Source organism: Vulpes vulpes, chromosome 2, assembly GCF_048418805.1.
Source record: "Vulpes vulpes isolate BD-2025 chromosome 2, VulVul3, whole genome shotgun sequence".
Taxonomy (NCBI): domain Eukaryota; kingdom Metazoa; phylum Chordata; class Mammalia; order Carnivora; family Canidae; genus Vulpes; species Vulpes vulpes.
This window is the reverse complement of record NC_132781.1, coordinates 40,434,870-40,461,224: the sequence shown is the minus strand read 5'-3', so window position 1 is coordinate 40,461,224 and position 26,355 is coordinate 40,434,870. Positions and strand designations below refer to the sequence as shown.

General features: G+C 45.0%; 2 protein-coding genes across 9 annotated transcripts in view; one reads left to right on the top strand and one right to left on the bottom strand.

The window, feature by feature from the left end:
- Positions 1 to 14,420, top strand: part of RHBDL3 (rhomboid like 3) — a 52,112-nt gene extending 37,692 nt beyond the window's left edge. For 3 of the 5 annotated variants that reach the window (XM_072747728.1, XM_072747730.1, XM_072747732.1), the window contains 2 exons: positions 3,378 to 3,438; positions 5,785 to 9,395. In XM_072747728.1, the coding sequence (XP_072603829.1) occupies positions 3,378 to 3,438; positions 5,785 to 6,056 (333 nt within the window). In that variant the 3' untranslated portion in view covers positions 6,057 to 9,395. Of the gene's footprint in view, positions 1 to 3,377; positions 3,439 to 4,518; positions 4,710 to 5,784; positions 9,396 to 13,897 lie in introns of those variants that run through there. The other 2 variants (XM_072747729.1, XM_072747731.1) reach the window with 2 other exon arrangements.
- On the bottom strand, positions 11,527 to 26,351 carry C2H17orf75 (chromosome 2 C17orf75 homolog). Of its 4 annotated transcripts, none has more exons than XM_072747727.1 (11): positions 25,442 to 26,351; positions 21,558 to 21,679; positions 20,775 to 20,855; positions 19,811 to 19,936; positions 18,746 to 18,889; positions 18,452 to 18,509; positions 16,797 to 16,916; positions 15,837 to 15,901; positions 15,553 to 15,689; positions 14,466 to 14,522; positions 11,527 to 13,672 (listed from the first exon to the last, which is right to left on the bottom strand). In XM_072747727.1, exons 1-11 carry the CDS (start codon positions 25,481 to 25,483, stop codon positions 13,653 to 13,655), a joined length of 972 nt encoding a protein of 323 aa, XP_072603828.1. In that variant the 5' UTR covers positions 25,484 to 26,351; the 3' UTR covers positions 11,527 to 13,652. The 4 variants fall into 4 exon arrangements, with proteins under 4 accessions (XP_072603828.1, XP_072603827.1, XP_072603826.1 ...); XM_072747726.1 differs by having other exon boundaries at positions 14,419 to 14,522; positions 21,558 to 21,980; positions 26,053 to 26,351; XM_072747725.1 differs by having other exon boundaries at positions 14,419 to 14,522; positions 21,558 to 21,980; positions 25,442 to 26,329.
- Between the last annotated feature and the right edge of the window lie 4 nt (positions 26,352 to 26,355).

The window sequence follows — 26,355 nt, the reverse complement described above, 5'->3', positions numbered from 1 at the left end:
CAGCGATTATAAAGGAAGCTGGCCTGGAGAGACTGCCCGGCTAGTAGTTCAAGGTCATTCAGGAGTTTTAAAGATGCTGTGCAGGCCAAACCCACTGCCTTTGTCTCAGGCCTGACTGATAATATCAAACATTTCCTAGATGCTTACCACATGCCAGACAATGTTCTTAGCGCTTTATGCATTTGAATTCATTTTCCCTTCACAATCCAGCAAGGTAGGTAATTGAGATAGGCACTCTTGTTACCCCAGATTTACAAATGAAGACACTAGCCAGAAAGGAGTTCTCAGCCACCTCACCAGCGGCCTTGCCAGACCAAAACTATGGATGGTGCTTTTGAAGACAGGCCCCAGATACGGCCTAAAGGGAGCATGGAGCTCAGCTGAAGGACAGCCAGGCCAATATATTCTAGACTGACTTGGCCTGATATTATCACTCAGAACACAATGAAAGAGATGCTGTCTTTTTAAGTAAGCTACTCATTCAGAGGGTTTTTGTTTTTTTTTTTTTTTTTGAGGAAAAGGAATATTGGAAGTGTTCTGTATCACTTTTTTGGGGGGATTGAAATATACATAGCATAAAATTTACCATTTTTATTATGCAGTTTATTTTTTTTTAAAGATTTTTAAATTATTTATTCATGAAAGACATACAGAGAGAGGCAGAGAGACATAGGCAGAGGGAGAAGCAGGCTCCATCCAGGGAGCCCGATGTGGGACTTGATCCCAGGACTCTAGGATCACACCCTGGGCCAAAGGCAGACGCTCAACTGCTGAGCCACCCAGGCATCCCTATTATGCGGTTTAGTGTCAAGTATACTCTCTCTCTCTCTCTCTCTCTCTCTCTTTTTAAGATTTTATTTGTTTATTCATGAGAGACACACAGAGAGAGGCACAGACCCAGGCGGAGGGAGAAGCAGGCTCCATGCAGGGAGCTGGATGTGGGACTCAATCCCAGGACCCCAGGATCATGCCCTGAGCTGAAGGCAGACTCCCAACCGCTGAGCCACCCAGGCGTCCCTTGTCAAGTACATTCTCAATGTTGGGCAATCTTCACTACCATCTATATCTAGAACTCCTCATCCTGCAGAAGTGAAACTATTTATCTATTAAACAACTGCCTCTCCTAGCCTCTGGCAAGCACCATTGTATTTGCTGTCTCTATGGGTTCCACCACTCTAGGTGGCTCATAGAAGTGGACTTATACAGACAATATTTGTCCTTTAGAGACTGGCTTATTTCACTTAGCATAATGTCTTCAAGGTTCATTCATTATGTCAGAATTTCCTTCCTTTTAACATTCCCTTGTATCTCCATTCATCCATCTATGGACACTGGTTTTGCTTCTACTTTTTTTGGTGGTTGTGAATAATGCTGCTATGGACATGGGTGTCACTCCCCTAATAGGGGAGAAATAGGATCCATGCGTGGACATCGCAAGGAGTCAAAGCTTGGCTGGACAAGAGCAGGAAGAATTTTTTAGTGGTTAGAGCCCCTTCCCAGGGCTGCCCCAGGAGTGTCACAAAGGTGGGAGGGCCATTTTGTCAGCCGCTTGGCAGTAGGTGTCTCCCTTTGAGAGGAGATGGTCTGTCAGGTGCCTCCCAAGTACCTGCCCATCCTAGGGTTTCATTCCAGAGGAGCAGGGGGGCTGCCCACCATCAGCTGGCCAAGCTGGGTTAGACTGGGTTACCAGGTCCACTGGAAAGCACCAATTCCTGTTTTGTTCCCTGTCTTCCAGCGGGCCTTAGCTGTGGACAGCCACCAGCAGGTGACAAACATTGCCTGTCATCTGCTTCTTAGCAGAGAACACATCAGCAAGCAAAGCTGAGACTTCCCCACCTGCAGAGGGGCTGTGTGTTGCTCACCTCACCTTTGATGAAGAGGGCTTGCTGGTCAGTGACGAGTAAGGGGGGGAATAGGAGGCGACTGGCAGGATGCTGAATGTCTTCTGCAAGATTTCACCAACTTTTTGGCAGTTGCCCTGTGTCTTCTCCTGCTTGCTCCACTGAAGCTTCCATAAATGTTACTGTATGTGCCAGGGCTCAGGGCCCCGGTAACATTTAAGAACACATGTGTTCTCTCAACATCAAAGAAGTACGAGATGTGCCGCCCTCAGCTGGGCCTGGGCCAGGCAGCAAAGACGGAGTGGGTTGGGTGGGAAGGGACAGGAGCCCCTGGCTGTACGCAGTGGCCTCCTTCCCTAGGGCTGATGTGTTCCAGGCAGATTCCAGACTCGTTTCTGTGCATGCATGCATCTGGATAAATGGAGTGGTGCTTTGAATGTGCTGCAGGAGAGCCCCTCAAAGGAACCCTGTGGCGAAGTCTTTTGTAAAGTGAAAAATCCTTTTGTAAGGTGAATAATTATACTCTGTTTATCTGCTGTGGAGGTTCAGAGTGTTCTGAGATTCTCAGGGGAAAAAGGGATTTGTTTGAAGGCCATCTGGCTCCCCCCTCTTTTCCAACGCCTGATTCTGTAGAGCATCCCCTCCAAGTGATGTCAAGCCCCTGTTTGAACCTCTCAGTGATGGGAGACTCGCGATGCCCCATGATGGCACATTTCATGTTTGGACAGCTCTACTTATTAGAAATAGAAACGTCCGGAGCTTTAAAAAAAATCCCTGAAGTTTTCATCCATTGAGTCTTCTGCTTACAGGTTATACTGAATATGCCTGTCCTTACAGTGACTCATTTGATACTTGACAACAGTGAACTTGACCCTGGGCTCTTCTTTCCATCCATTTCTCATATGTGGGATTTTGGTTTCTTTTATCATCCTGACCATTTTGCTTTGACTTTGCTTGGCTTGCTGTCCTGCATCCCTTCTGCAACCGTGGGACCCCAGCAGTTGATACAGCTCTCGGGTGTTATCTGCCCATGTAGAGAGGACAGGGACCTCATCTCCCTAGATCTGTATTCTCTTTCTCCTATAGTACAGCTCAAGTGCTTTTATGACAGTAATAAATTTACCATTGCCTGAAATCTCATACTGGTGTGATCTACAACCAAACCACAGCTGCCTCATTCAAGACTTAATGGAGATGATTATTTTTTAAAAGATTTATTTATTTATTTATTTATTTATTTATTTATTTGAGAGCACAAGAGAAAGAGCACAAGTGCAAGTTGGAGAGGGGCCAAGGGAGAGAATCTTTAAGTAGACCCCCGCTGAGCCCTGAGCCTGGACTAGGGCCTTGAACTCAAGACCATTGAGATTATGAATATGAACTGAGCTCTAAAGCCAAGAGTCAGATGCCTTAACCAAGTGAGCCACCAGGCACCCCTGAGATAATTTTTTTTAATGTTAGATTTTCTTAAGTGAGGTACATCTGTAGAGGAGTGGTCAGATCTGGAACTAATGAAACTTTCTCCTTTTTCCCTAGAACTGGTCAGGCATGAAGTGTCAATTCAAGCTGCTGCGAATGGCTGTGGCCTTGATCTGTAGTAAGTACTGACAGGGCAAACTGGGTAGAAGAGAGCCTTGCATCAGGCCTGGAGGGTAGAAAGATGGCAAATCCCTGCCCTTGAGGCATTTGTGGTCAAAATAAAAAGGGAAACATGTCAATAGTGTGTGACAAAGTAGGGGTGTTAGGAGAGGCTCATTCTGAGGCGGAAAGAGGTAAGAATCTGAACGGAAGTGATGGAGGCAGAGAGAAGAGGGGACACATGGTCTCTCATTCACCCCTCAGAACATGGCTGTGAAGAGGCTATTTTTTTTTAAGGATTTTATTTATTTACTCATGAGAGGCACAGAGAGAGAGAGGCAGAGACACAGGCAGGGAGAGAAGCCGGTTCCCTGCAGGGAGCCTGATGAGGGATTCGATCCCAGGACCCCTGGATCACGACCTGAGCTGAATGCAGACAATCACTGAGCCACCCAGGTGACCCGAAGAGTCTATTTTTTCTAAGGCTTTATTTACAGGTAGCCACTGGAGCTCATGGCCCCTGCCCACAGCCATCCAGCTGGAGGTGATGGGGGCAGAATTGAGAGCCGGCCTCTGTTGTTTCTAACGCCCACACTGTAGGCAGCCTAGGGCAGGAGCACCCTGGGCTGTCTGCCTGGAACTGCCTGCTACGTGGGGAAGAAGAGTCAGAATAGACATGGGCGGGAGGATGGGCCTACCTATGTGGACTGCACTTCTGTCCACTTCCACATTCCTTGCCCTAAGGCCCACAGACTCTTTGAATCAGGGCAGTGGGGGACAGTGGGGCACCGTGGAGTGGGGGTGGGGTGAGCATAGCTTCCCTGTCTGCTCAGACTCTTGAGTCTGTTTGTGTGCAAGGAAGGGAGGAGAAGGCTGAGTCCTGATGTTTCAAAAAACCCAACTCAAAACATCATAAAACCTAAAAATGCTGTTTTGGAGCAGGAGACCAAAGTCTTTCAGACCTCCTTTAAGGTACCGAGGGCTTGCTAAGCAAAGGCAGGAAGACGCCCTGGGGCTCAGGGAGGGCTCAAGGAAGGATTCAGTGTTGGTCCCCGGCTGCTCCTCTTCCGCCATCTATCGGTCATTCTTGGACTTGCAGGGCCTGGGCCAGAAGACCCGACAATCCCCAGGGGAATGGAGGTGCAGGCATCTCTGGGTGGTGAAGGTGGCGAGAGGCATGCTGGATAATTAAGTGGTAACTGAACAAGTACAGAAGTCCCTGCGCAGGACTTTCTATCCATCGTCAAATGTGCCTTGGCTTCCTCATCTGAAAAATGGGAATAACAACGACTGTCAGCATTCTTTGGTGGTAGGCAGTGAAATGTCTGTTGCTCAGCACCTGTCCTTTTGAGAGAGTACATCCCAGTGGATTGGCCAACCCAGCAAATTCATGCAAGAAAAATGAACTGGAGAATGGGATGAGGCGGTGGGGGGACACCTGGGTGGCTCAGTGGTTGAGTGTCTGCCTTCGGCTCAGGACATGATCCCAGGTTCCTAGAATCATGTCCCACATTGGGCTCCCCACAGGGAGCCTGCTTCTCCCTCTGCCTGTGTTTCTTCTTCTCTTTGTGTGTCTCTCATGAATAAATAAATAAATTCTTAAAAAAAAAAAAAGAATGGGATGGGGGCATTTTAGCATCTGTTAGGAGAGAACGCCAGTGCTTTGTTGGGGCTGGGTATTCCCATTCTTTCTTTGCCCATTTCCACCCTCATCCCTTCTTTCCAAATGCAAAAGAACTGGTTCTGAGGGTTTCCTAAGGGTTTCGAAATAAGACATGAAAACACTTAGAAACTGTAAAGTGCTAGCAGCTATTGAAGTTATTAACATTCCAGCAGTGCAGCCTGGTACTCTACAGATGGGGAAACGAAGCCTCCTGGACTCATGAACGCGGGGCTGCGAGGGTCTTTGGGTTTGTGCACAAGCTATCCACTCTGCCTGGAATGCTCTTCTCAGGGCCTTCTCTTGACAGTCACATCTCTGCTCAAATTTTGCATCTCTAAGGAGATCTTGCCTGATTCCCCAAACTAAAGAATCCCCTTCCTTATACCTAGCATTGATTTAGAATTACCTGTTTTTTACTCCCCATAGAATTTTTTCTTTTTACTGGAATTCTCTCATGAGAGGGAATGTGTAATCGATGCTGGCCGATTGCCAGATCCATAAGCCCTGGGGGAACAGAGTTTGTCTGTCCCTCACTCCTATATCTCTAGTGCAGCACAAACGTGCTCGACCTAATGGGTAGTGAACGAATTCACGGATGGATGTGTAAGTAGATGGCCGGGTGGATGGCTGGAGTGCAACGCCTCCCCCCAGCCCCTGCCTAGTGGTCCTCCTGTGACTTCTCTTTGCCTCCTCCTCTTACAGTGAGCATGGAGTTTGGGCGGGCCGTGTGGCTCCGCTTCCACCCATCCGCCTACCCCCCATGCCCTCACCCGAGCTTCGTGGCGCACCTGGGCGGTGTGGCTGTGGGCATCACCCTGGGCGTGGTAGTTTTGAGGAACTACGAGCAGAGGCTGCAGGACCAGTCGCTGTGGTGGATTTTTGTGGCCATGTACACAGTGTTTGTGCTGTTCGCTGTCTTCTGGAACATCTTCGCCTACACCCTGCTGGACTTAAAGCTGCCACCACCTCCTTAAGGCACCGGGGGACCGAGGTCAGGGAGCGGAGGGACAAGCAGCAGGAGAAAGGAGCGTGGACGTTCTCAGCACCAGCTCCATGAGGCAGGGAGGACAGCACGCGATGCTGGGCCCCTGTGATATGTGCATTCAGGTTTGGACAATGGAGCTTCTTTTCTGAAAGGCGCCTGCTGGATGAGTTGGATGTGGTTACCATTGTTTTTCTAGACTGCTCTGAGCACATCGGGCCAGGGCAAAGGCCTGGGGGGTGGTGAAAGCAGCCCTCCCCTTGGGCTGGGCTCATTCCGTGTGTTCAGGCGATGCCTCCTTTGTTACAGATTGAGCAGCGGCCTCTTCCCTCACCCTCACCCTGAGATGGCAAGCAGGCCCTTGTCCAGCCCAGCAGTACAGTTACAGGCCAGGAAATGTTTGCTCTACAGCTGTTGGGTTTGGAGATCTGGAGTAGAAGAGAGTGTGGCAGAGGACATGGTGTAGGGGAGCCCAGGGTGCCCTCCTGGTGGTGGGCACTGGGCATGGCCTCTAGTGCCTAGGAGGGAAGAGGAGGGAGATGCTATAACTCCAGGCCTCCCTCTTGCCCTGAGGGTATCCAGCGAGAGAAACCCCAGCAGGAGGGAATACACTTCATCCTAAGCTCAGCCTAGGGAATGCCCAGTACCAACTTTGAACTTCTCCCTTCCTGTCCCCCAGAATCTCATATTGGTGCCCAGCATCCTGTGCCCTGCCTTGTTCTCAGAGCCTTTCCTTCTCTTCCGTTGCCCTCCCCTACAGTGTCCTGCTCTGCCTTTCCTTTGGTCATGGGGATACGTGTGTGTGTGTGTGTGTGTGTGTGTCTATGTGGTGGGTGAGGACGCCCGTGTGATGGTAAGAGATGGCGTGGAAAGAATGTGAGGTGAGGGAATGTGAGGCAAGGAAAAACACTGTGCATGGAGTCAGAGGCTGCGGAGGAAGCCTGTGGGGGGCGTGGGAATGTATGCAGGGGTCTGCATGAGAGGGGCATGACACCTCCCACCGAGAGGTGGGAGGGCATGACTCCTGAGGATCTTGCTTTCAGCAAACCCAGCCCCTTCTTTCCTCTTCTTCATCCTTTCCAGGTATCTCTCTGAGAGCCACTGACCAGTGCGGGGTGGGGGGGTTGGGGTGGAGAGAAACCTTGGGCCCTCCCAGGGACCACCAGGATGCTGCAATTGGCTTTTGCCAAGTTCTGTTCTTGTTTCCCTCTGGAATGACCTTCACACTCGAGGAAGGGAAAGGCTTTAGGGGGTGTAAGAGAGGCTAGGGCAGGAATATGGAAGCTGTGTGTCCATTGAGTAGGGGGGGAACAGGAGGCTGCAGTAAAAGAAATTCTAGCTTAGAGGAAAGCTGCTTCTGGAGGATTGTTGGGTATTTGGGTGAGGGTCAGAAGTGAGGGCAGCCCATAGACTCAGGTGCTCAGAGCGTGGAGGCAACTTGGCTATTGTCAAGCTCATCCCCACCCCTGTTGTACGAGTGGGACAACCAAGCTCAAGGAATGACTCCCGAGCAGGGCCTGACAAGGCCTTGAGGAGAAAGTGGGGGTAGGATGGCCTTTGACAAACTATGTGATTCCCTTTATACTGCTCTTGGAATTCCCAACCCCTGACCACCCAGAAAGATGAAGAACTCCAGCCTGGGAGGCAGAGGGACTGGATCTGCAGGGGCGAGGGCAGGGGTTTCGTCTGAAGTCAACTGGGCCAGGCAGTGAGGGGTCTTGGCACTGTGGCTTCCTATCCTTGGTGATCACAGGTAAATGGGCAGTTCTCCATTCAGCCCCAGACTACGCTGAGCCTTTCCCTGTCTTTGCCCAAAGCTAAATAGATTGTCCTGGTCCCCACATCTCCCGAGGTCATGCTGGACTCATGCCAGCACAGTACTAAGGACTGCCAGGCCGAGTTGGCTCAGGCCCAGGTCGGTGGCTGAGTGGCGTCACCCTGAGGCATTTTGTCTGTGTCCTACCAGCCGGTCTCTGCCTTACTGAGAGGAGGGTGTCGCTGGAAGGGTCAGCTTCCTCAGACAAGAGACCAAGTTGGACTTGGGGCCTGAGAGGACTTGGGTAAGCATGGCGAGGAGGGCCCTGGCCATGGGCTGCAGCCCCCTAAACCCAAGTGGTGCTGTCTCTCCCTGGAGGAGCAGAGGCAGCTGGTGCCTTACTGGAAGGCAGGTCTGCCCTGCTGGAGTGGAAGGTCACCCCTGCCTTCATCCGGTGTGGCCTGAAGAGGAGTCTCCCTCTCGCAGGGGTGAGAAGACGGTGAGCTAGAAGACTCTAGAAAGCCCTCAGAGAAGCACCCAGAGCTGCAGATGGGAGCTTGCTACCAAGAAGGACTGCCTGGGGCGAAAATCCCATTTGCCCTCCTGTCTGAGCTGTACCAAGGGAGCCTCCTCTAACCTCAGGTCACCAGCCCCAGCTATTCCCTGTCAGCAGTGTCCAAAAGTAACCCAAAAGTTCTTTGGTCTGCTTAACACGCACCTTCCCAACCTCACCCAGCTGTCAGCTCCAGGCAGGGCCACCAGTGGGGTCCACAGTCATTCTACATAACTCAGGTCTCCAAACCAGGCCTAGAGATTGTCTGATAAGAAAGTTTTCTTTTTTGGCATCTGGCTTTCTCTTTGGCCAGTCCGTGTGCCGTCACCCCCAGTACCCTGCCAGCAGCATGCCCCCATCATCCCTCCTTCCTGGTCTGGTACAGCCACTGGTCCGGTGTGCCTCTTGGGGCTGTGGAGGGTGGCTGGCCTTGCATCTGTAGGATGCAGAAATTGAAAACTAGGGATTCCCCCAACAGCAGCCATAGATTTGCACACTCATTAAATGGAAGAGGAATCACAGAAACTAGGGAAGGGAAAACAAATCTTCAAAGGAGAAATTTGGCTTTAATGATACCATTAATCATTCATTTTTTTAATTAGGAAAAGCTCCCTAATGAGGCATTTTTGCCAGCTAATAGGATTCTCAATTTCTATGAGGACCATTCTTGCCCAGAGGATTAGGGGAGTCATTGCTCACCAAACCCAGATCTTCCCCTTCGCGCCCAGGGTCCAGTTTCATTTGCAAATAATGCAGATTCCTGGGTGCAGGGGTAGCCCTTTCCTGGCATCCTTCATGTTGCTCCCAGCGCCGGCTGGAAAGCACCAATACTCCTCTGCCTTAAAAAACGGTGCCCAAGGCTGAATTCCCCCTCCCTCCAAGGACTTGAGTAAGTGGGAAACAAAAGGAAACACAAGCTGCAATGTTTGTTTCTAAATATTTTTGTATTGTGTACATTCTGTATATTTTTGTTGTAACATATTATTTGAACACAGATTCCATTAAAGATTTTTTTTAAGCCATCCGTTATTCAGGAAGTGACCTGAAGGGCTATTGGAGCCTGTTTTATCTCTGTCTGGATTGGGGAGGTGGGAGGCGGTGGACCACAGTGGTGCTGATGTGTGTACAGCACAGCTCCGGGACCTGGTACTTGGTCCTGGTGCTGGTAGCTCGGTGGTTCTTAATCCTTCTAGAATCACTGAACTCTTTTGAATGGTTGATGAAAGCTATGTTTTTCTCTTGCTTTAAAAATGCACAATTCTGTGTACAATGTCGAGGGGAAGGTGATCTGTAAATAAGAAAACTCATCTGTGGATTCAGGTCAAGAATTTTTGTGCCAGCTGTCCTGGTGGATGCCCTGTCTTCCCCTTCTACTCTCACACTATACTCTGACGAGAGATTAATAGCTTGACTACTATTATTGGAATGCTCTTCTTTGAAACATCTAGGAACTTCCTTCTTTACCCCAGTAGCCTACCCTTTATGCCTTTTTAGGGGCAGTCAACACCCGGATCTTGAGGAAGTGATAGGAATGTTCTCAGGGTAAAAGAAGGGGAAAACAAGAGGGGCGTACATGGTAAAGTGTAGTGTTAGGAAGCTTCACAATCGAATGGGCTTTGAATGGATGAAGTCTGAGAAAGTGAATTTTCTCCAGCTTCTCTAAACCATTTCTAAACCATTGGCAGCATATGTGGTTTTGCCATTCGTAAACCATTCAGTTTCATCCAGGGATTAAACCACGTTGTTAAATTCAGCCTGGGAGCTGTTTCCCATAATGTTATGTCTCATCAGATTCCTGTAGGCCATGTAAAAACATTTTTAAAAGCTGCAGAAGTTATCCCAGAACAAACTTGAGAGTACAGCTCAGTCTAAAGGTCCAAAGAACTCACTTCTCTTTCACATGTGGATACTAACTTCTCTGGGGGACGCATCAGGACCCTGTCTGAGCCCCAGTGCGCATCCCCCCTCACTCCACCTCCTGCCATCAGTTTCAGGCTCTACTAGAGCTTACAGGCAAGCTCTCTGGACAGCCAAAAGCTGTTCAGCTAGCTTTGCCTTTGGCCTCCTATCACTTCCCCCTTCATTTTTCTGGTTTTCCCGCTTACTAGATTCTTTTTTTTTTTTTCCCGCTTACTAGATTCTCATTCTTCCGATAACTTCATGAGATGTTTATGGGCTATAAGGTAACTGTGAAGACCATTTATTGATTACTTAGTATGTGCTGGGCACAGGATGAGGCATTTTCAACAGATTATCCTCACTTAATGCACATCTACTTGGTATGAAATGGGTATCAATATGCCCATATTTACACAAGGGGAAAGCTTAGAGAAGTCTAGGGACTTGTGGGTACCTTATGGCATAGATGGATTCACATTATGGTTCCCAAGTTCATGCTCTCAATCCTCAGCTGTTCATATAGGACTTTAAGGGCACTAAACATGTAGAGGTGTCGGTATTAAAGATCCAGTCTCACTGCAGTAATGGACTTTGGGACATTCTTTCAGTGCTCACTTAACAGGATCTCTGCTTTCTCAGCCCTCCTAGACTTAGGACTTTTGCAATAAAGTCCATAGCTATGAATTCATTACTACTCCCTTTCACCCCCGACTCAGAATCTAGCATTTATGCAAACTCGGAAAGATTTGAAGTCTGTGACACATTTAGGAAGTTTAACAGTTGTAGAACTGGAGCTGCCCTCTTGGACGTCCAAGTGGAAAGACTTCATCTACACCCAGGGGGATCTCCATTACTAAGATACATGGTTAGGAAAACGTGGTCCTCCTGTGGTCCTCCTCTTATTTCCCAAATGCCTGAGGGCTTTCCTAGTAGCTAGTATTATAAGTGCACCTCTGGTAAAGGACAGGCATTGTGTCATCATTAATAATGAATGAGAGTAAAGGGAAGTGACTTGGATCATTGAGTTCAACAGGTATAACTTCCCTGGACAATGAATAAAACATTGTGAGGGAAATTGCCCTCACACCCTGCCTGATGCCTCCAGCAAGGTGTAGAAAGTTGTATTCCAGCAGGTGATGTGATTCTTTTCAACAAATTCCTTAGCATAACAAGTATAATTTCCCCATAAGCTTGTTGTGCCTTAATAAAAATGTCAGACTTGAGAATGGAGCTAGTTAAATAAAAATGACTCTATTGATGAGAAGCTAAGTTGGTTTATTATTATTATTACAAATATAATTACAATTAAGCCGAGGCCATTTTTGGTACATGACAAACATATTTCCTCTGTGTGTAGAGCATACAAGTAATACATAAATGTATTCCACACCTGAACAAATCCTTTTTAAAACTTTAAAAGTTAATACATTAGCTTATTAAAATTTGAATACAGTACATATTTCTGGTCATGAGTTCTTTGGGTTTCTTCTCATGGCCAACAAGGTACTTGATTCCATGTCACCATTTTCCTTGCCTACAGTAGTGATGGTTTGACACAGACTTGTAAAATAAGACTGTATGCTACACAACTGTATAATGTAGTGAGCCTGCATCACAAAATATAGAAGTACACGTAAGGAATATATAATTATATCTTAACTATATCCATAAATGGCTTGAAGCAGGTATTACATTTACTTTTAAATGCCATTTATATCATGGACTGTTGAATGATATGTGAATTTAAAAAAGGAAAAATACATTTTTTAAGATTAAATGTTGATGTCCTAATGTTGTCTATTAAAAAAAATTGATTTCTAAATGAGCAACCAAGTACATTAGAAAAAGATTCAAGAGTAGTGCCATAGAATTGCTTATTTCCTATAGTCATTCTGAATTTAATGCTATTAAAAAATGCTATTTGGATTTTGTTTTCTGCACTGCCTACAATCCAAGTTATTAAAATTTAAAACCATATGAGAGCCTTTATGAAGATCCTGAATTGTATTTCTCATTAGAGGAAAAGAAATGGCTTGGTGAGTCATGTCCCCAGACTTCTATAGAAGAGAAAGCAGAAGACCGTTGTCAGTCATTTTAAAAGTTAAAACTCAGCACTTACGTGAATTTAGATGAGCTTAGGAGAGGATTTTTACGGGCTTGTGTTCCTCTGAGCATCCTGAGGGCAGTGAGAAGACTTCTGATCTTCTAAACAAAAATCACTATCAAATGGATTTATTAAAGAGCTATGCAGAACAAACTGCCATCATACGTGTGCAGCTACAATTGGCTTCCATGGGAATTATAAATGGCTCTAGCTGAGGGCACATTCAATTGATTTGGAATAAAACAATATGAGGCTTGTAACAAAATATACAAAAAACTAAAATCAATGAGTAACTCCAATATGCAGAATCAGTTTATATTCTTTATGTTACAGTTTGCTTGTGGAATTTATGTATTTTCTTTTTTAACACTCTGAAAATTCCAGCATTTTCAGAGAAAATAAAATACAGGCTCTTGGCAAATACCTGTGAACAAATGAATGAAGAAAGGGGATGGAGGCCACTTCTGCAGTAGCCTTCCATCAAAGATGATGTTTTGTCTTGAAGCTAGTGCATCTATTTTTAAAGCTCATTTAATTTCTCACACACTCGTGATTTGTGTATTGACTTAAAAGCTGGCTTTATCATCCATGTCATTACCAATCAGACACAAAAAAAATCTATCCAAGCACCCACAGGATGCACAGATCTGTCTCTGAAACGGTATCACAGCACTAATTTGTGAGACTAGGAGGACATTTTTTATAAGCTATAGTACATTGAGAAAGGAGTATTACAATTTTTCTGGAAGGAAAAATTGCTAAATCCTGCAGCCAACTCCTCAAAGAAGCCACAAAATTACCTTTCAAGATTTTTGAGCATCAAACCCTTAAAGTCTAGAATTTATGGGGCCAGCAGTATACTAAAATCACACAACTCTAACACACATCTAGGACTCAGTGAAGATGGTCCTCAGATTTTTATGTTCTAAGTAAGTTATTTAAAAGTAAAAAATGAAAAAAATTTAGAATGTATTTGAAATAGTCTTAAGTAGCAATCCTATGACAATTACAACAACTGCAGTTTCAAACACCAAGGCTTGAATGTACAACTTCACAATATGATGATCTCAAAACATGTGATCAAAAACTTTGGGCAAGAGCTTCTTTCATAAATTCTTCTAGGACAGCCACCACGTTTTTGGCTTCAGGCATTTCTTCATGTTCCACTTTAACAATCTTCAAAAGGATATCTCCACTACCACAGTTCTTCAGAAACATGTAACATTTAAACAGAGCATAATGATTCATTTCTGCCTGTCGGATAAATCTCTTCAAATTATTTGTGTCTTGTATGGCCTAGAAAAAGATTACCCAGTTAAATATATGTTTATATACTTGAGAAAATAATGAAGCCTGAAAAATATCTCCTATTCAGCTGAAAGCCTGACATATGTTGCTGAGATGTTTCCTTTTTTTTTTTTTTTTTTGAATATTTGCATCATTCTTATTACTAATATGCTTTGCCCTTGGGAGAACACAATTTCTTTTTTTTATTAATATTTTTATTTATTTATTCATCAGAGACACAGAGAGGGAGGCAGAGACATAGGCAAAGGGAGAAGCAGGCTCCATGCAGGGAGCCCGACGTGGGACTTGATCCCCGGACTCCAGGATCACGACCTGAGCCGAAGGCAGGAGCTCAACCGCTGAGCCACCTAGGCTTCCCCACAGTTTCTTATACAAAGTAAAAATACTTTTAAAATCTCCTAAATAAAGTAATAACACTCCTCTCCATCAGAATTTTGAACCCTTAGGCACAGCCATTTTTTCGGTGCTTTCCAACTAAGATACGTCACAAATTAGAAGACTGATGTCCCTGAGATACAGGCAAGCATTCAAACAAATTAATTGGAAATGCAATGATATACATGCAGAAGCTCCTGAAAAATATAAAGTAAATGCCTTCTGGGAATTCTAGTTTTGAGAACGTCGTATTTAATAGACATCACAGCTGTAAAGTAGATTTGTTACTCTGTCACTGGTACTAATTAAAATTCAGACAAAAATGATATGTGGCATTTGGCACATAGCCAATTAATTACCTTTAGCTTAAAGTTCTCCAGTACTTGTCGAAAAAGAAAAGGGTTACCTCCTTCAGTGCCATTCAAAAAAGCCTGCATCCAGTCCTCACAAAACCGGTTGCTTCCTATGAAATATTTTAGAAAAATTAAATAAATAAAACTGAAATCCTACAAAGTATAACACATTTATTCTTTCTTTTTGTTATTTATATATTTTTAACTGAGGTGTAATTGACATATATTAGTTTCAGATGTACACCAGATATATCCATTGTGATTTTCTTTCTTTCTTGGTAAAAACACTTACAGTGAATTAATTTTTTAAAAGACTTATTTATTTATTTGAGGGAGAGACAGAGAGAGAGCAAGCACATTCAAGTGGGGGGAGGGGCAGAGGGAGAGAGAATCTCAAGCAGACTCTGCTGAGCGAGGAGCCAGATGTAGGGCTTGATCTCACGACCCTAAAATCATGAGCCCAAATCAAGACTGAACCACCTAATCACCCCACTTACAGTGAATTATTTAAGACTTCTATAATAGTCTAAAAAAATAGTCTATTCACCACCTGGCTAAGAAATGACCAATGGTTGAAGCACTGAGTGCGTCTTCCTGATCATATCCCCTCTCCTTTCCCATCAGAAAAGATTATCATTCCCATGTATTTCTTTCAACTTCTATTACATACTTTTTTTTTTAATCTCTAAGACCTATATAGTATTACATTTGTTAAAACTTTGTGTTTTTAATGGCTGTTTCAAAATAGTATGTTTCTGGGCTATACTGAGGCATGTAGCTCTAGTTCGTGCATTTTCACTGCTATATAGGAAGGACTCTATTGTATGAATATAGCAGTTTTTCAGTTTTCTTGTTGATAGACATTTGCTTCCATTCTTTGCTATTTCAAACAATGGCTTTATGAATATTTCTGAACTTATCTCCTTATGTACACATATAAGAGTTTCTCTATATACACAGGAGTGGAATTGCTAGGCATGATGGGATATCTGTGGTTCTAGAATTAATACTGTTTTTGGTGAGTCTGAGATAAATATGTACCAGTAAAAGGCAGGAGAGATAAGTTTGCATCATGTGTTCTCAGTGCAAAAACAGACTCACAACAGTGCCAGGGAGGCTGCCTCAGGGGTTATGGCTCACCTGCATTGTAGAACTGAGGCTGGGAGCCACTGCAATCGATGACCACAGATTTATGTGGCTCCTCCGTCATAGCCATGCACAAAGACGTCATGGTGCCTTCATGAATAAGGCCTTGAAGACTGGCCACACTCAGGAACCTACGAAACACACAAGTTATTTTCCACAAACAGTATTGCAGGATAGGAGGAAGAAAGCAAATTCATTCTGCACTGGGTGATGGCTTTAAAAATGTAGTATCAGACTTGCTATGGAAAAGGTTCCCTCCTTGCAAAACTCTTCTTTACCTGTTAATGTCTCTCTTTGTTTTTTCATCTGACTCTTTAACTTCAACAGGAGTATAACTTAGAGCCTATGAGAGAAAAATAAAGCCTAATTGATACATGTATTCTAGTTTTCCTTACTGAGCAGCTACTAGATGCTAAACATCAATAACTTCCCCAATAACCACCACACTGGATGATTCTTGATGGGCACTACTCAGAAGCTCTACAGAGCCTTGTTTAGCAGCTGTCCACTGACAATCTAAAACCTGGCATTACCACTCTGGTCTCATGGGACTGTCCAGCTGCAGGTGAATTTACCTACCACATATATAAATAAAAGCCAGGTCATATACTCTAGAATTATCTGGAATTTTTCATTTTTTAACTGGACATTTTTTTTTTTTTTAACTGGACATTTTTAAAAAAGTAATCTCCCCCACAATGTGGGGCTTGAACTTTTGATTCCAAGATCAAGAGATGCATGCTTTACCAATTAAGCCAGCTAGGCACCCCTATTTGGACATTTTTATATAGTTAAAAATTACTTTGGATTTTTGTTTTCCTTCTCAAATTGTTTTAAAAGTTACGCCTCTCCCAGATCACTTCAAAATTATTATTTTTAAATGTTTTATCCTAGGGGGTGTCTGGCTGGCTCACTTGATTTCAGCTCAGGTCTTGATCTGTCAGGGTTGTGAGTTCAAGCTCCACTCAAGCTGGGCATGGAGCCTACTCAAAAAAAAAAATAATAATGTTTTATCCTATTAGGAATATTTAGTATTTGCAATTCTACCTCAGTAACGGAACTTTCTAGGTCTCAGAAAAACAGAATTTGGTCTGTCCTGATTGCAAGCATAGTTTGAACGAATATCGGGCAGGGTGTGGGGAATAATATTCAGAGAAAGTGAATAAGTCTTTAAATAATCCAAACTCTGCCAAAGTGACTCTCAATTAAAGAAATGCTTTTGTTTGGGCAATACTTACGGCATGTAGCAGAAAGGTAAGCTTCTCCTGGAAAAGAAGAACCACCCTTTGGATTGGGCATACAACATCCTCAAACCAGCTGCTCAGGTAGGATTTTATGTGATCCTCCAAGCCCCTTTCCTAGATCAAGAAAGAATGTCATCTGCTTTAATATAAGCCTTCACTTAGTGTACTTAACATTGGACGGTGAAAAGAACTGAGGATAGATACCTCCATTTTTTAAGCTACCACCAGCAACTCAAAAAGGAATTGTAATATAACTTCCCTGAGCAGAGTGGGGATTAATCCTGTACTGAATTTAAAAAACACACTTAGAAATGTAATACATAAAATAAAGAGACCAAATAAATAGGGTTGCATGCTATTTTTTTGCTGGGAGAAGTTGGGCATTTACATGTCCATCTCTCCCTACCACACTGTATACTGTGTGTACTTACTGGAGATTTTTTTAAAGATTTTATTTATTTATTCATAATAGAGAGGGGGGGGGGGGCAGAGATATAGACAGGGAGAAGCAGGCTCTCAGCAAGGAACCCAGGGTGGGACTCAATCTGGACGCCAGGATCATGCCCGGAGCCAAAGGCAGATGCTCAACTGCTGAGCCACCCAGAGACATCCTGGGGGAGATTTTTTTAAAAAAAGATTTTCTTTTTAAGTGATCTCAACACTCAAAGTGGAGATCAAACTCACAACCCCGAGATCAAGAATTGCATGCTCTACCAACTGAGCCAGCCAGGCACCCCAGAAGATATTCTTTTAATAATCCTTATCTCTCAGCACTTGGCTGTGCCTGAAACATCCATGTGTGAACTTATAAAGCACCTCCTTTATAAGGAGGCTGAAGGAGTGAGACAGCTTATTCAGATTCAAATGGGATCAGAGAAGGACACATATTAACTCATCAAAGTACTCTAGCCCGCTCCAGCTGTCAGACATGCTGCCAGGAGGACATCTAAGCTTTCCAGGCTGTGGTGCTCACTGGGGACTAGTGGAAGAGCTCCACTCTGGGAGAGTAGCTCCCCTTAGACCCATTTCTCTGGCTTACTCTACTCCTATGCTATCCTTTCCTCTCCTGCAGGATCTTGTAAGCACATGACAAGTAAAAGGAATTGTTACCAAATAAATGGGTAGTAAAGTTAGAAGAGTTATGACTTTAACAACTACTACATGCTGGATGTGTGATTTTTTAAAGGTAAGGATAACTTAATCAATACGGATGTATCTAATTCATCAAAGATCGACTAATAAAAAAATGGAATTTCCCCCCAAATCTTTGATGTTGAGTTCAAGGACAGTCATACCATTGTAGAGCATGTCTTTGGTACCAGAGGCTGCATAAGCATTAGTTCTGTCCAGACTATAAGTCTTATGTGCCTAGAAATCAGGAAAAGAGCATCTTCTTCCTCACTTGCAATGTTACCATATACCCTGAATTTAATGGATTCAATTTTTCATGGATACAAAACATAAGAAACAGTCTTGTGAAATTTACAACAGTTACAGGACTATGTTCTCTATTTCCCTTAACCAGCACCTTCCTATTAGCCCACAAAGCCCTACGTTTTTAGAATTTGGGTGTCTTTGTGTCCATCTATGATTTAATAAGTATAACGTATTTATCATCTCAGTCTTATCAACTAAAGTGATCATCTTACCTCATGGCTCATGTTATTTTTCAGCCCTTGAATGTACTTGTCCAATTCAAGCCTGAAAGTATGTTCTTAAGGAAGCAATAAAGGATGAATCAAGACAGTGTTTGATTTCTCAATAGGAAACATAAAATCTCTCAAATAATGCAAACTGTAAATTAAAACATGCCAAGACAAACGTTGTATGAAAGTATGAAATGACGTAAATACGTAAGCTCTTTCTAGGTTGGTAGTAATACTCCTCCATTCGGCTTCCCATGTTTTCCTTCCTGATATCCTCAAAGATCAAAGAAAGGATATAGCTCAAGTCCTTTTTCAGATCCTCCTAAAAAACAGACCACGTACTCTGAAGCATTATGTTCAGAGTCCACTGTTGCTGCTTCAGGAAGCACTTTTTCTTGTTGGAAAAGACAGTAATAACAACCGACTCGGTAATCTGGAATCCTAGAAAAGACAAGACAATAAAATGTACACTTTTGCTAACTCACACATCTAGTTTTATGGACTGTCCAAACCCTGGTCATCTTGATCTGGCAATACTGTTAGGTTGCAAACTAGGTCAGAATGTCCTAGACTTCTTGGTTTACTTGAAACAGCAGAGGAAAACTATCAGGTACCATTACGGGCTTTAATGAGAGTAGCACCTGGAATTTCAAACATGGAATTTCTTTGAGTCCTCTCTTATATGAAAAACTCATGCAAATTTTATTCTCATTCATAGTACATCCACGTTTACATAAATATAAACATGTTCTCTTTTTCCCCCAAAACTTCACGAATCACTGAAGCTTCAGGCAGATGTGCCATGTTAATCCTGGGGCTTTATCTTTGGTTTGTGGCTTCATATTCCTGAGGGGGCTTGATGCCAAAATCATAGTCTAAAGTGAACTATAATCAAGGGGTGTAATGGAAAGATGGCTGGAATTTAACAGAGGATACCTATGTTTAAGCCTGAATGTCATCGATATGACCAGCTTTGTGACCTTAATGTCACAAACATTTCAGTTTATTTGCTCATCTGAAAATGGAAGTAAGAGAACCTGCTCTACTGCCCCGTTATAGAAGAGAATGGCATCAAAGTTTGTGAAAGCACTTTACAATTGTATACTAGTGTATACAATTTTAGTTTTGGTAATTAATTCTTATTTTCCAAATACAAGACTAAATAAGTATACTTAGGTGGCAGAGTCTGCCATTCAATTAATTCAATTAATTCCATTCCACAAATGTGTGTGTAAGACCCAGTGCAAAGAACAAAGATGAACTTTGCAAGTCTAGTGAGAGCTGATCTTTTGCAATTTCTCATCACTTCTCATATTTAGCTCAGAAATAAAAAATTCAGAACACAGCACATTTTACACTTACCTCAGCTCCACAGATGCAACATTACCCAGCCCTTCAAATACTGCTCCCTTAGAAAGACGCTTAGCAATGAAACTGCGCAGCTCTGGCTCCACTTCAGATGGCAGATTAGTATCCACCAAGGAGAGGCTTGACAAATGAAAGACACATTCCTTACCAGTGGACTACTACATTTGTACCCCATAAGTCAGAATATTACCAAAAGCCAGAATCTCTTTAAGGATTTGAAAAAGCTTTTTATGACTCCTGTTGGTGAGGCTTCTAGGTGTGTATGTCACCAAGTATGATCTATTTCATCAAACAGTTTAAAATAGTCCTATCTTTCCAGCTCATTCTCTCTAGTATTATGACTCCACTGGGACCCCTAATCCACTGACCTTAACTTCCTTATTGCAATACCATAATGCTATTACAACACCTAAAACATTCCTTATATCATCCATCATCCAGGCAGTGAACATACTGTCGTATTTTACCCTACTCTGCATCCAGTGTTAAAGTTCATTCATTCATTTACTAAATTTGTATTAAATGTCTACCCTAGTACCAAGGGTGCCAGGTCAGGAGACATCAATGAACCAAAGAGACAACAATCTGCTGTCCTAGAGTTTACATTCTAGTGTGTAGGAGAGGAGCTCTGAAAGGGCATTGAAGCGGGGGAAAAGGAGGATTTTAGATTTCTTTATACCCATAAGACATTTAATATTTAATGCAGTTCCAATCAAGGAACTAAGATTAATTGCCTCTGGTTAATCACCAGGGGCACTACCAGTATTTAGATCTGCCCAGCCTTGAATGACTGAACTAGTGAGGAAAGCCAGATGAGGTTCCCAGGGGATAGGTGGGCTTGATGGTTTGCTTTGGGGAAAGCTGAATGGAAATAGGGTAACCACTGATATCTACAGGACAGATGAGTGCAGAGAAGATAAAAGCACATGGGTGGGGGCTATGGTCAAGCTGTTTTTACCTGAAATCATCACCAGAGGGAGTTTCTGCATTTGTGCCAACTGGGCTTCCATCATCACTGTCCCCTCGCTGCTGTGCCAATCTGCACATCACAAAAGCAATATAACTGTCAGTCATGGGCTCTAAGTGCAGCGGAGTCCATCCCCTTCCCCGCCGGCAAGCACGGGGTGGGGGTGGGGTGGGGGGGTGAAAGTCAACTGGAAATGCTGCAAGGTAGAAGTGCATGGATCCTCCATTCCTACCTTCACAATAGGGAAAACCCATGAAACGGTGCTGACAAGAGCCCCTTCGCTCTCCGGGCCCTCTAAAAGGTGGAGGAAAGGCTAAATTAAATACCAACATGAGTCAAGGAAATTTCCGCTAAAAAACAAACTTTCCAGGGCCAAAAAGAGCCCCAGAAATGCCTGCCCCGACCAAGGAGAAGGAGGCAGCGAGAACGGAGGATAATCAGAGGGTGGGGTGGAGGTGTGGATGCTTGGAGCCAAGAGGAGAAAGTGGGGCGATAATGACAGGAAAGGACGGGGGTGGAAAGTGACATTAATGAGTGCGCGAGGCGCTGTGCCAAACAAGGGCATGGGGCGACCGGTAGGGGATGAGAGGACGCGGGGGACAGCTGGAGGGCAGGGGCGTGGGAGTGGCGAGGAAGTCCAGGGCGCTGGCCCGGGAGAAGAGCTTGAGGCCAGAGACTAGGTAGCTGGGAGGGGGAAAAGAAGGCCCTGGCGCCAAGGGTGGGATGCGGGGCCGGGATGCGGGGCGGGGCTACAGGGGCGGCCCGGCGCTGCACCTGCTTCCGCGGTAGTTGTAGAGACAATAGTGGCTGCTGGGCGGCGGCTCGAGCCTTCGCTCCTCGGCGGAGCCTCCCTCCTCGCTGCTCTCTAGCTCCTTTTCATCCCCGTCGAGAGATTCCTGCAAGGAGGGGAGCATCGCGGCGGCGGCCTCCGAGCGGCCCTGTGCTCCCGCCAAATCGCTCCCCCGCTGCCGTACAGTCCTCCGAGGCCGGGCTCGTGCGGCTCCCAGCGCTCGCGCACCTGCGTTCCGCCGGCCTCCCGGAGTAGCAGGCCAGGAAGCTGGCGGGCTGGCCTGGGAGGTGGGGAGGGGGGGAGGGGTCTCCCCGCACGGGCTCGTGGGCGCGCCCAATTACCTCCCGCAGGATCTTCTACATTTCTCTTTTGACTCCCTTTGCTCTTCTGGCTGTTGTCTAAGACGTCTAGGAGACGTAATAAACATGGTGCCATTAGCCAGCCGCATGGAAAAGGATGAATCTGCCCTCTTACCATCCTTCAGGTGCGTGGACTCGCACTCACGTGCACCAGTTTGATAAAAGATTGAAGAATTTATTTTTAAAGATTTATTTATTTGAGAAAGAGGGAGCGCGCCCACACACAAACGGGGAGGGACAGAGGAGATAAGCAGACTCCCTGCCAAGCCCTGAGCCTGACCTGGGGCATGACCCCAGGACCCCATTTCCTGACTTGAGCCAAAAATCAAGAGTCAGAGACCCAAATGACTGAGCCACCCAGGCACTCCAAAAGATGTAAGAATTTAAAATGCCCCATCCCAGGTTTTTGAAGATTCTTGAAGAAGGCCTTTCTAAATATTTAAAATACTTAGAAGCCACACGAGAGGGCCACCTGGGTGGCTCTGGTTGAGGGTCTGCTTTTGGCTCAGCTCGTGATCCCGGGGTACTGGGATCGAATTCCGCATAGGGCTCCCCACAGGCAGCCTACTTCTCCCTCTGCCTGTGTCTCTGCATCTCTCTGCCTCTTATGAATAAATAAAATCTTAAAAGCCACATGGGGAAATATTAATAAATCTAAGTAAAAACTAGGCACTTTTTTAAAAAAAAATTATTTTATAGTATATCCCATGGGGAACCCTATGTGGGACTCAATCCTAGCTTTGGGGATCAAAAGCCCTGAGCCAAGCGCAGACACCCAACCGCTGACCCACCCAGGCATCCCAAAACTAAACACTTCTGTGTACCCTAAAGTCAAAACACAAATGACCAACTAGGAAAAATATTTGCCACATATATTTTTTTAAAGATTTGGGGCTCAATCCCAGGACCCTAAGATCATGACCTGAGCCGAAGGCAGACACTCAATGGACTGAGACACCCAGACTCCCCTAGATTTCATTTAAAAAAATAATCTCTACATTCAACATGGGGATTGAACTCAACCCCAAGATCAAGGGTTGCATGTTCTACCAACTAAGCCAGCCAGGTGCCCCAATGTACATGGTTTAGAAAGGAATTTGAAAATGTCTATCAGTATTTTAAATTCACATACCCTTTGTCTATCAGTGCAACACCAGGACATCATTAAATGGATACATTCATGTAAGTGTGAAAATAGGAGCCCAAAAATATTCCTTGCAGCACGGTTTATGATGAAAAACTAGATCCAATCTGAATGCTGGTCAATAGAGGACTGATTCCATAAGTTTTAGTAGACATGCAGTGATAGAATAATGACACTCCCCCCACCCTGCCAAGATGGCCACATCCTAATCTCTGGAACCTGAAAATATGTTACCTCGCATACAAAAGAGACTCTTCAGGTGTGATTATAGTAAGGAACTTAAAATGGGATAATTAGGGACTCCTGGGTGGCTTAGTGGTTGTGCATCTGCCTTCCGCTCAGGTTGTGATCCCAGGGTCCTGGGATTGAGTCCTGCATCAGGCTCCCCATAGGGAGCCTGCTTCTCCTTCTGCCTAAGTCTCTGCTTCTTTTTCTGTATCTCTCATGAGTAAATAAAATCTTAAAAAAAGAAAAGGGATAAGTATCTTGGATTATCCAAGTAGGCCCAATGTAACCATAAAAATCTCTCTAAAAAGGCAGGAAGTCAGAGGAGAAGACAATTGTGATATATAGAGACTGAAGTGATTTGGGATCACAAGCCAAGGAATTTAGGCAACCTCTAGAAGCTAGAAAGGCAATAGATGATTCTCCCCTAGAGCCTGCTGAAGGAATACAGGCCTGCCAATACATTCCAGACTTCTGGTCTCCAGGATTGTTATATAATAAATTTGTGGTTAATTTTGTTACCACAGCAATAGGAAATTAACACACCTGTATACCAGAGGACTTTACAGCTATTAAAAAGAATGAATTGGAATATATGCACATATAGGAAGACAGTCCAGTATTTAAGTTTTTTCCTGGCAACACAATTGAAAGAGCCAAAGCATGCACACAGGGAAAGGCAGAATGTAATCACTGCCAAGAAAGTAACGGAGAGTTAGGGTTATCTTACACAATCTCATTATTGGCTTCTTGACCATCTGTGAACATAATCCGAGGACATTAGTCTTTGCAAATTAGTCTATCAACTGCCAACAGCAATAATATCAGTATAGCATTTATATTTTGTTTATTTATTTTTTAAAAGATTTTATTTATTCATGAGACAGAGAGAGGAAGAGACACAGGCAGAGGGAGAAGCAGGCTCCATGCAGGGAGCCTGATGTGAGACTCGATCCCAGGTCTCCAGGATCATGCCCTGGGCTGAAGGCGGTGCTAAATCGCTGAGCCACCAGGGTGTATAAATATAGCATTTATATTTTAATAGTTATCATTTATTTAGCAGTAACCATGGGCCAGGAGATTTCTGTATTTTATATCATTTATCCTTGGACCAACTCTGTAAGACGGGTTTATCTTCATTTTATAGATGAGAAGAAAATGGAGGCTCAGTCAATATGTGATCAATCTATAATCTTTTTTAAAGATTTGAGAGAGAAAGAGCAAGTGCACAAATGTGGGGTGGAGCTGGGGGCGGAGGGAACCGGGAGGGGAGAAGCAAGACTCCTCACCGAGCAGGGAGCCCCATGTAGGACTGGATCCCAGGACTCTTGAGATCATGACCTGAGCTGAAGGCAGATACTTAACCTACTGAGCCACCCGGGCGCCCTGATCAACCTATAATTTTTACTGCTGTTTTATTTTTTAAAGATTGTATTTATTTATTCATGAGAGACAGAGAGAGGCAGAGACACAGGCAGAGGGAGAAGCAGACCCCCCACAGGCAGCCGGATGCGGGACTCCATTCTGGAACTCCAGAATCACGCCCTGAGCCACCCCAGCGGGCCTGTTACTTTATATTGTATTCTTCCGCTTGGGTCTTGGAAACAATTGTTAAGAAAAAGGCTCTGTTGTGTGATGCACAGAGGCCTTCATAATTTAGCCTCTACCTGCTCCTTTTGCCTTCATTTCCTATCACTCTCTCCCTTGCTAGCTGGTCCCATTTCAAGGTGTTTCCCAAACAGGTCCCTTTTTACCCCCACCCCCGCAGCGTAGCAGTCTTTTAATTTACGCCTCTGTCTGGAATGCCCCCAGATAGCGGCATGTCTTTCTCCTTCGAATCAGTTTTCTTCACAAATGTCACCTCCTCAGAGCGAGAGTCAGAAACGCCCTACACAACCCACATCCCACACAAACCTCTGCCATCATCCCAGCAAGACTGTCCCCTCCCCTTCTACTGTTTAGCTCTTCTTCAGGACCCTCAGCACTCCCGACAATACGTCAGGATTATTCACTGTCTGCCTCCTCACCGCTCTAGGGTCTCATGCTGAGGTACTGGGGTCCAGGACTTTACTTTTTCTTTGTGGGGGATGGCGGGAATGGGGCGGGGTGGGTAACAGAATGACACAGTTCAGACCCTCACCCTCAAGATGCTGCTGCCGGTGAATAGCTGGACTTCTTCCATTCCAGCCTGGATTCCTCTTCCTCCCTGGAATTATTATCTCTTGCCACCAGCCAGCGCCGTGAGCTCCGGCTCGATATCAGGCGTCCAGCCTCAAAGACTTGCACTTTTTGCTCCTTCTGTGAGATTCTGTCTCTTCCACTTCCCTTGCTCCCACTGACCTCTCAGAAGACCTTTCTTTCTTTCTTTTTTTTAAGACTTTATCCATTTATTCATGAGAGACACACAGCGAGCGAGGCAGAGGACAGGCAGAGGGAGAAGCAGGCTCCATGCAGGGAGCCTGACGTGGGACTCGATCCCGGGACTCCAGGATCATGCCCTGGGCTGAAGGCAGGCGCTAAACCGCTGGGCCACCCAGGGATCCCCTCAGAAGACCTTTCTTATCACTCCCAGTGGCCGCCAGGACCCTGTTGGGGGCTCCCCTCCGGAAGTCTGCAACACTTTGTATTTCCCCCACTCACGGCACCCACCACACGGCCTCGGTTACTCCTCTGCCACCCATCTCCGAATTACAAAGCGGAGACTGCGGTTTCTTTAACTTCACCCGTAACAAGCAAATGCCCAACACTTACTACATCAACGATTCATCCGGGCAATGAAACGAAAGTTAAAAGTTGGGCTCTCTGTGTCATTATTCATGATTTGTAGTCTGTCCTTAACGACCCTACCACCTTTCCAGGCTTTGTTTCGTTTTTTGTTTTTTTTTTTGTTTTCTCTTCTTCAATTGGCGGGTGTCTCGGCGGCGTTCCTCAGGCGCCTGCCCCCTTACAAAGGGAACCGGAGGGATCACCTAGCGCCACCACACGAGAGCCCGGAGAGCTTACACTGACGAGATGGCGGCCGCACCTCAGCGGCCACGAGTCTCCACCCACTCA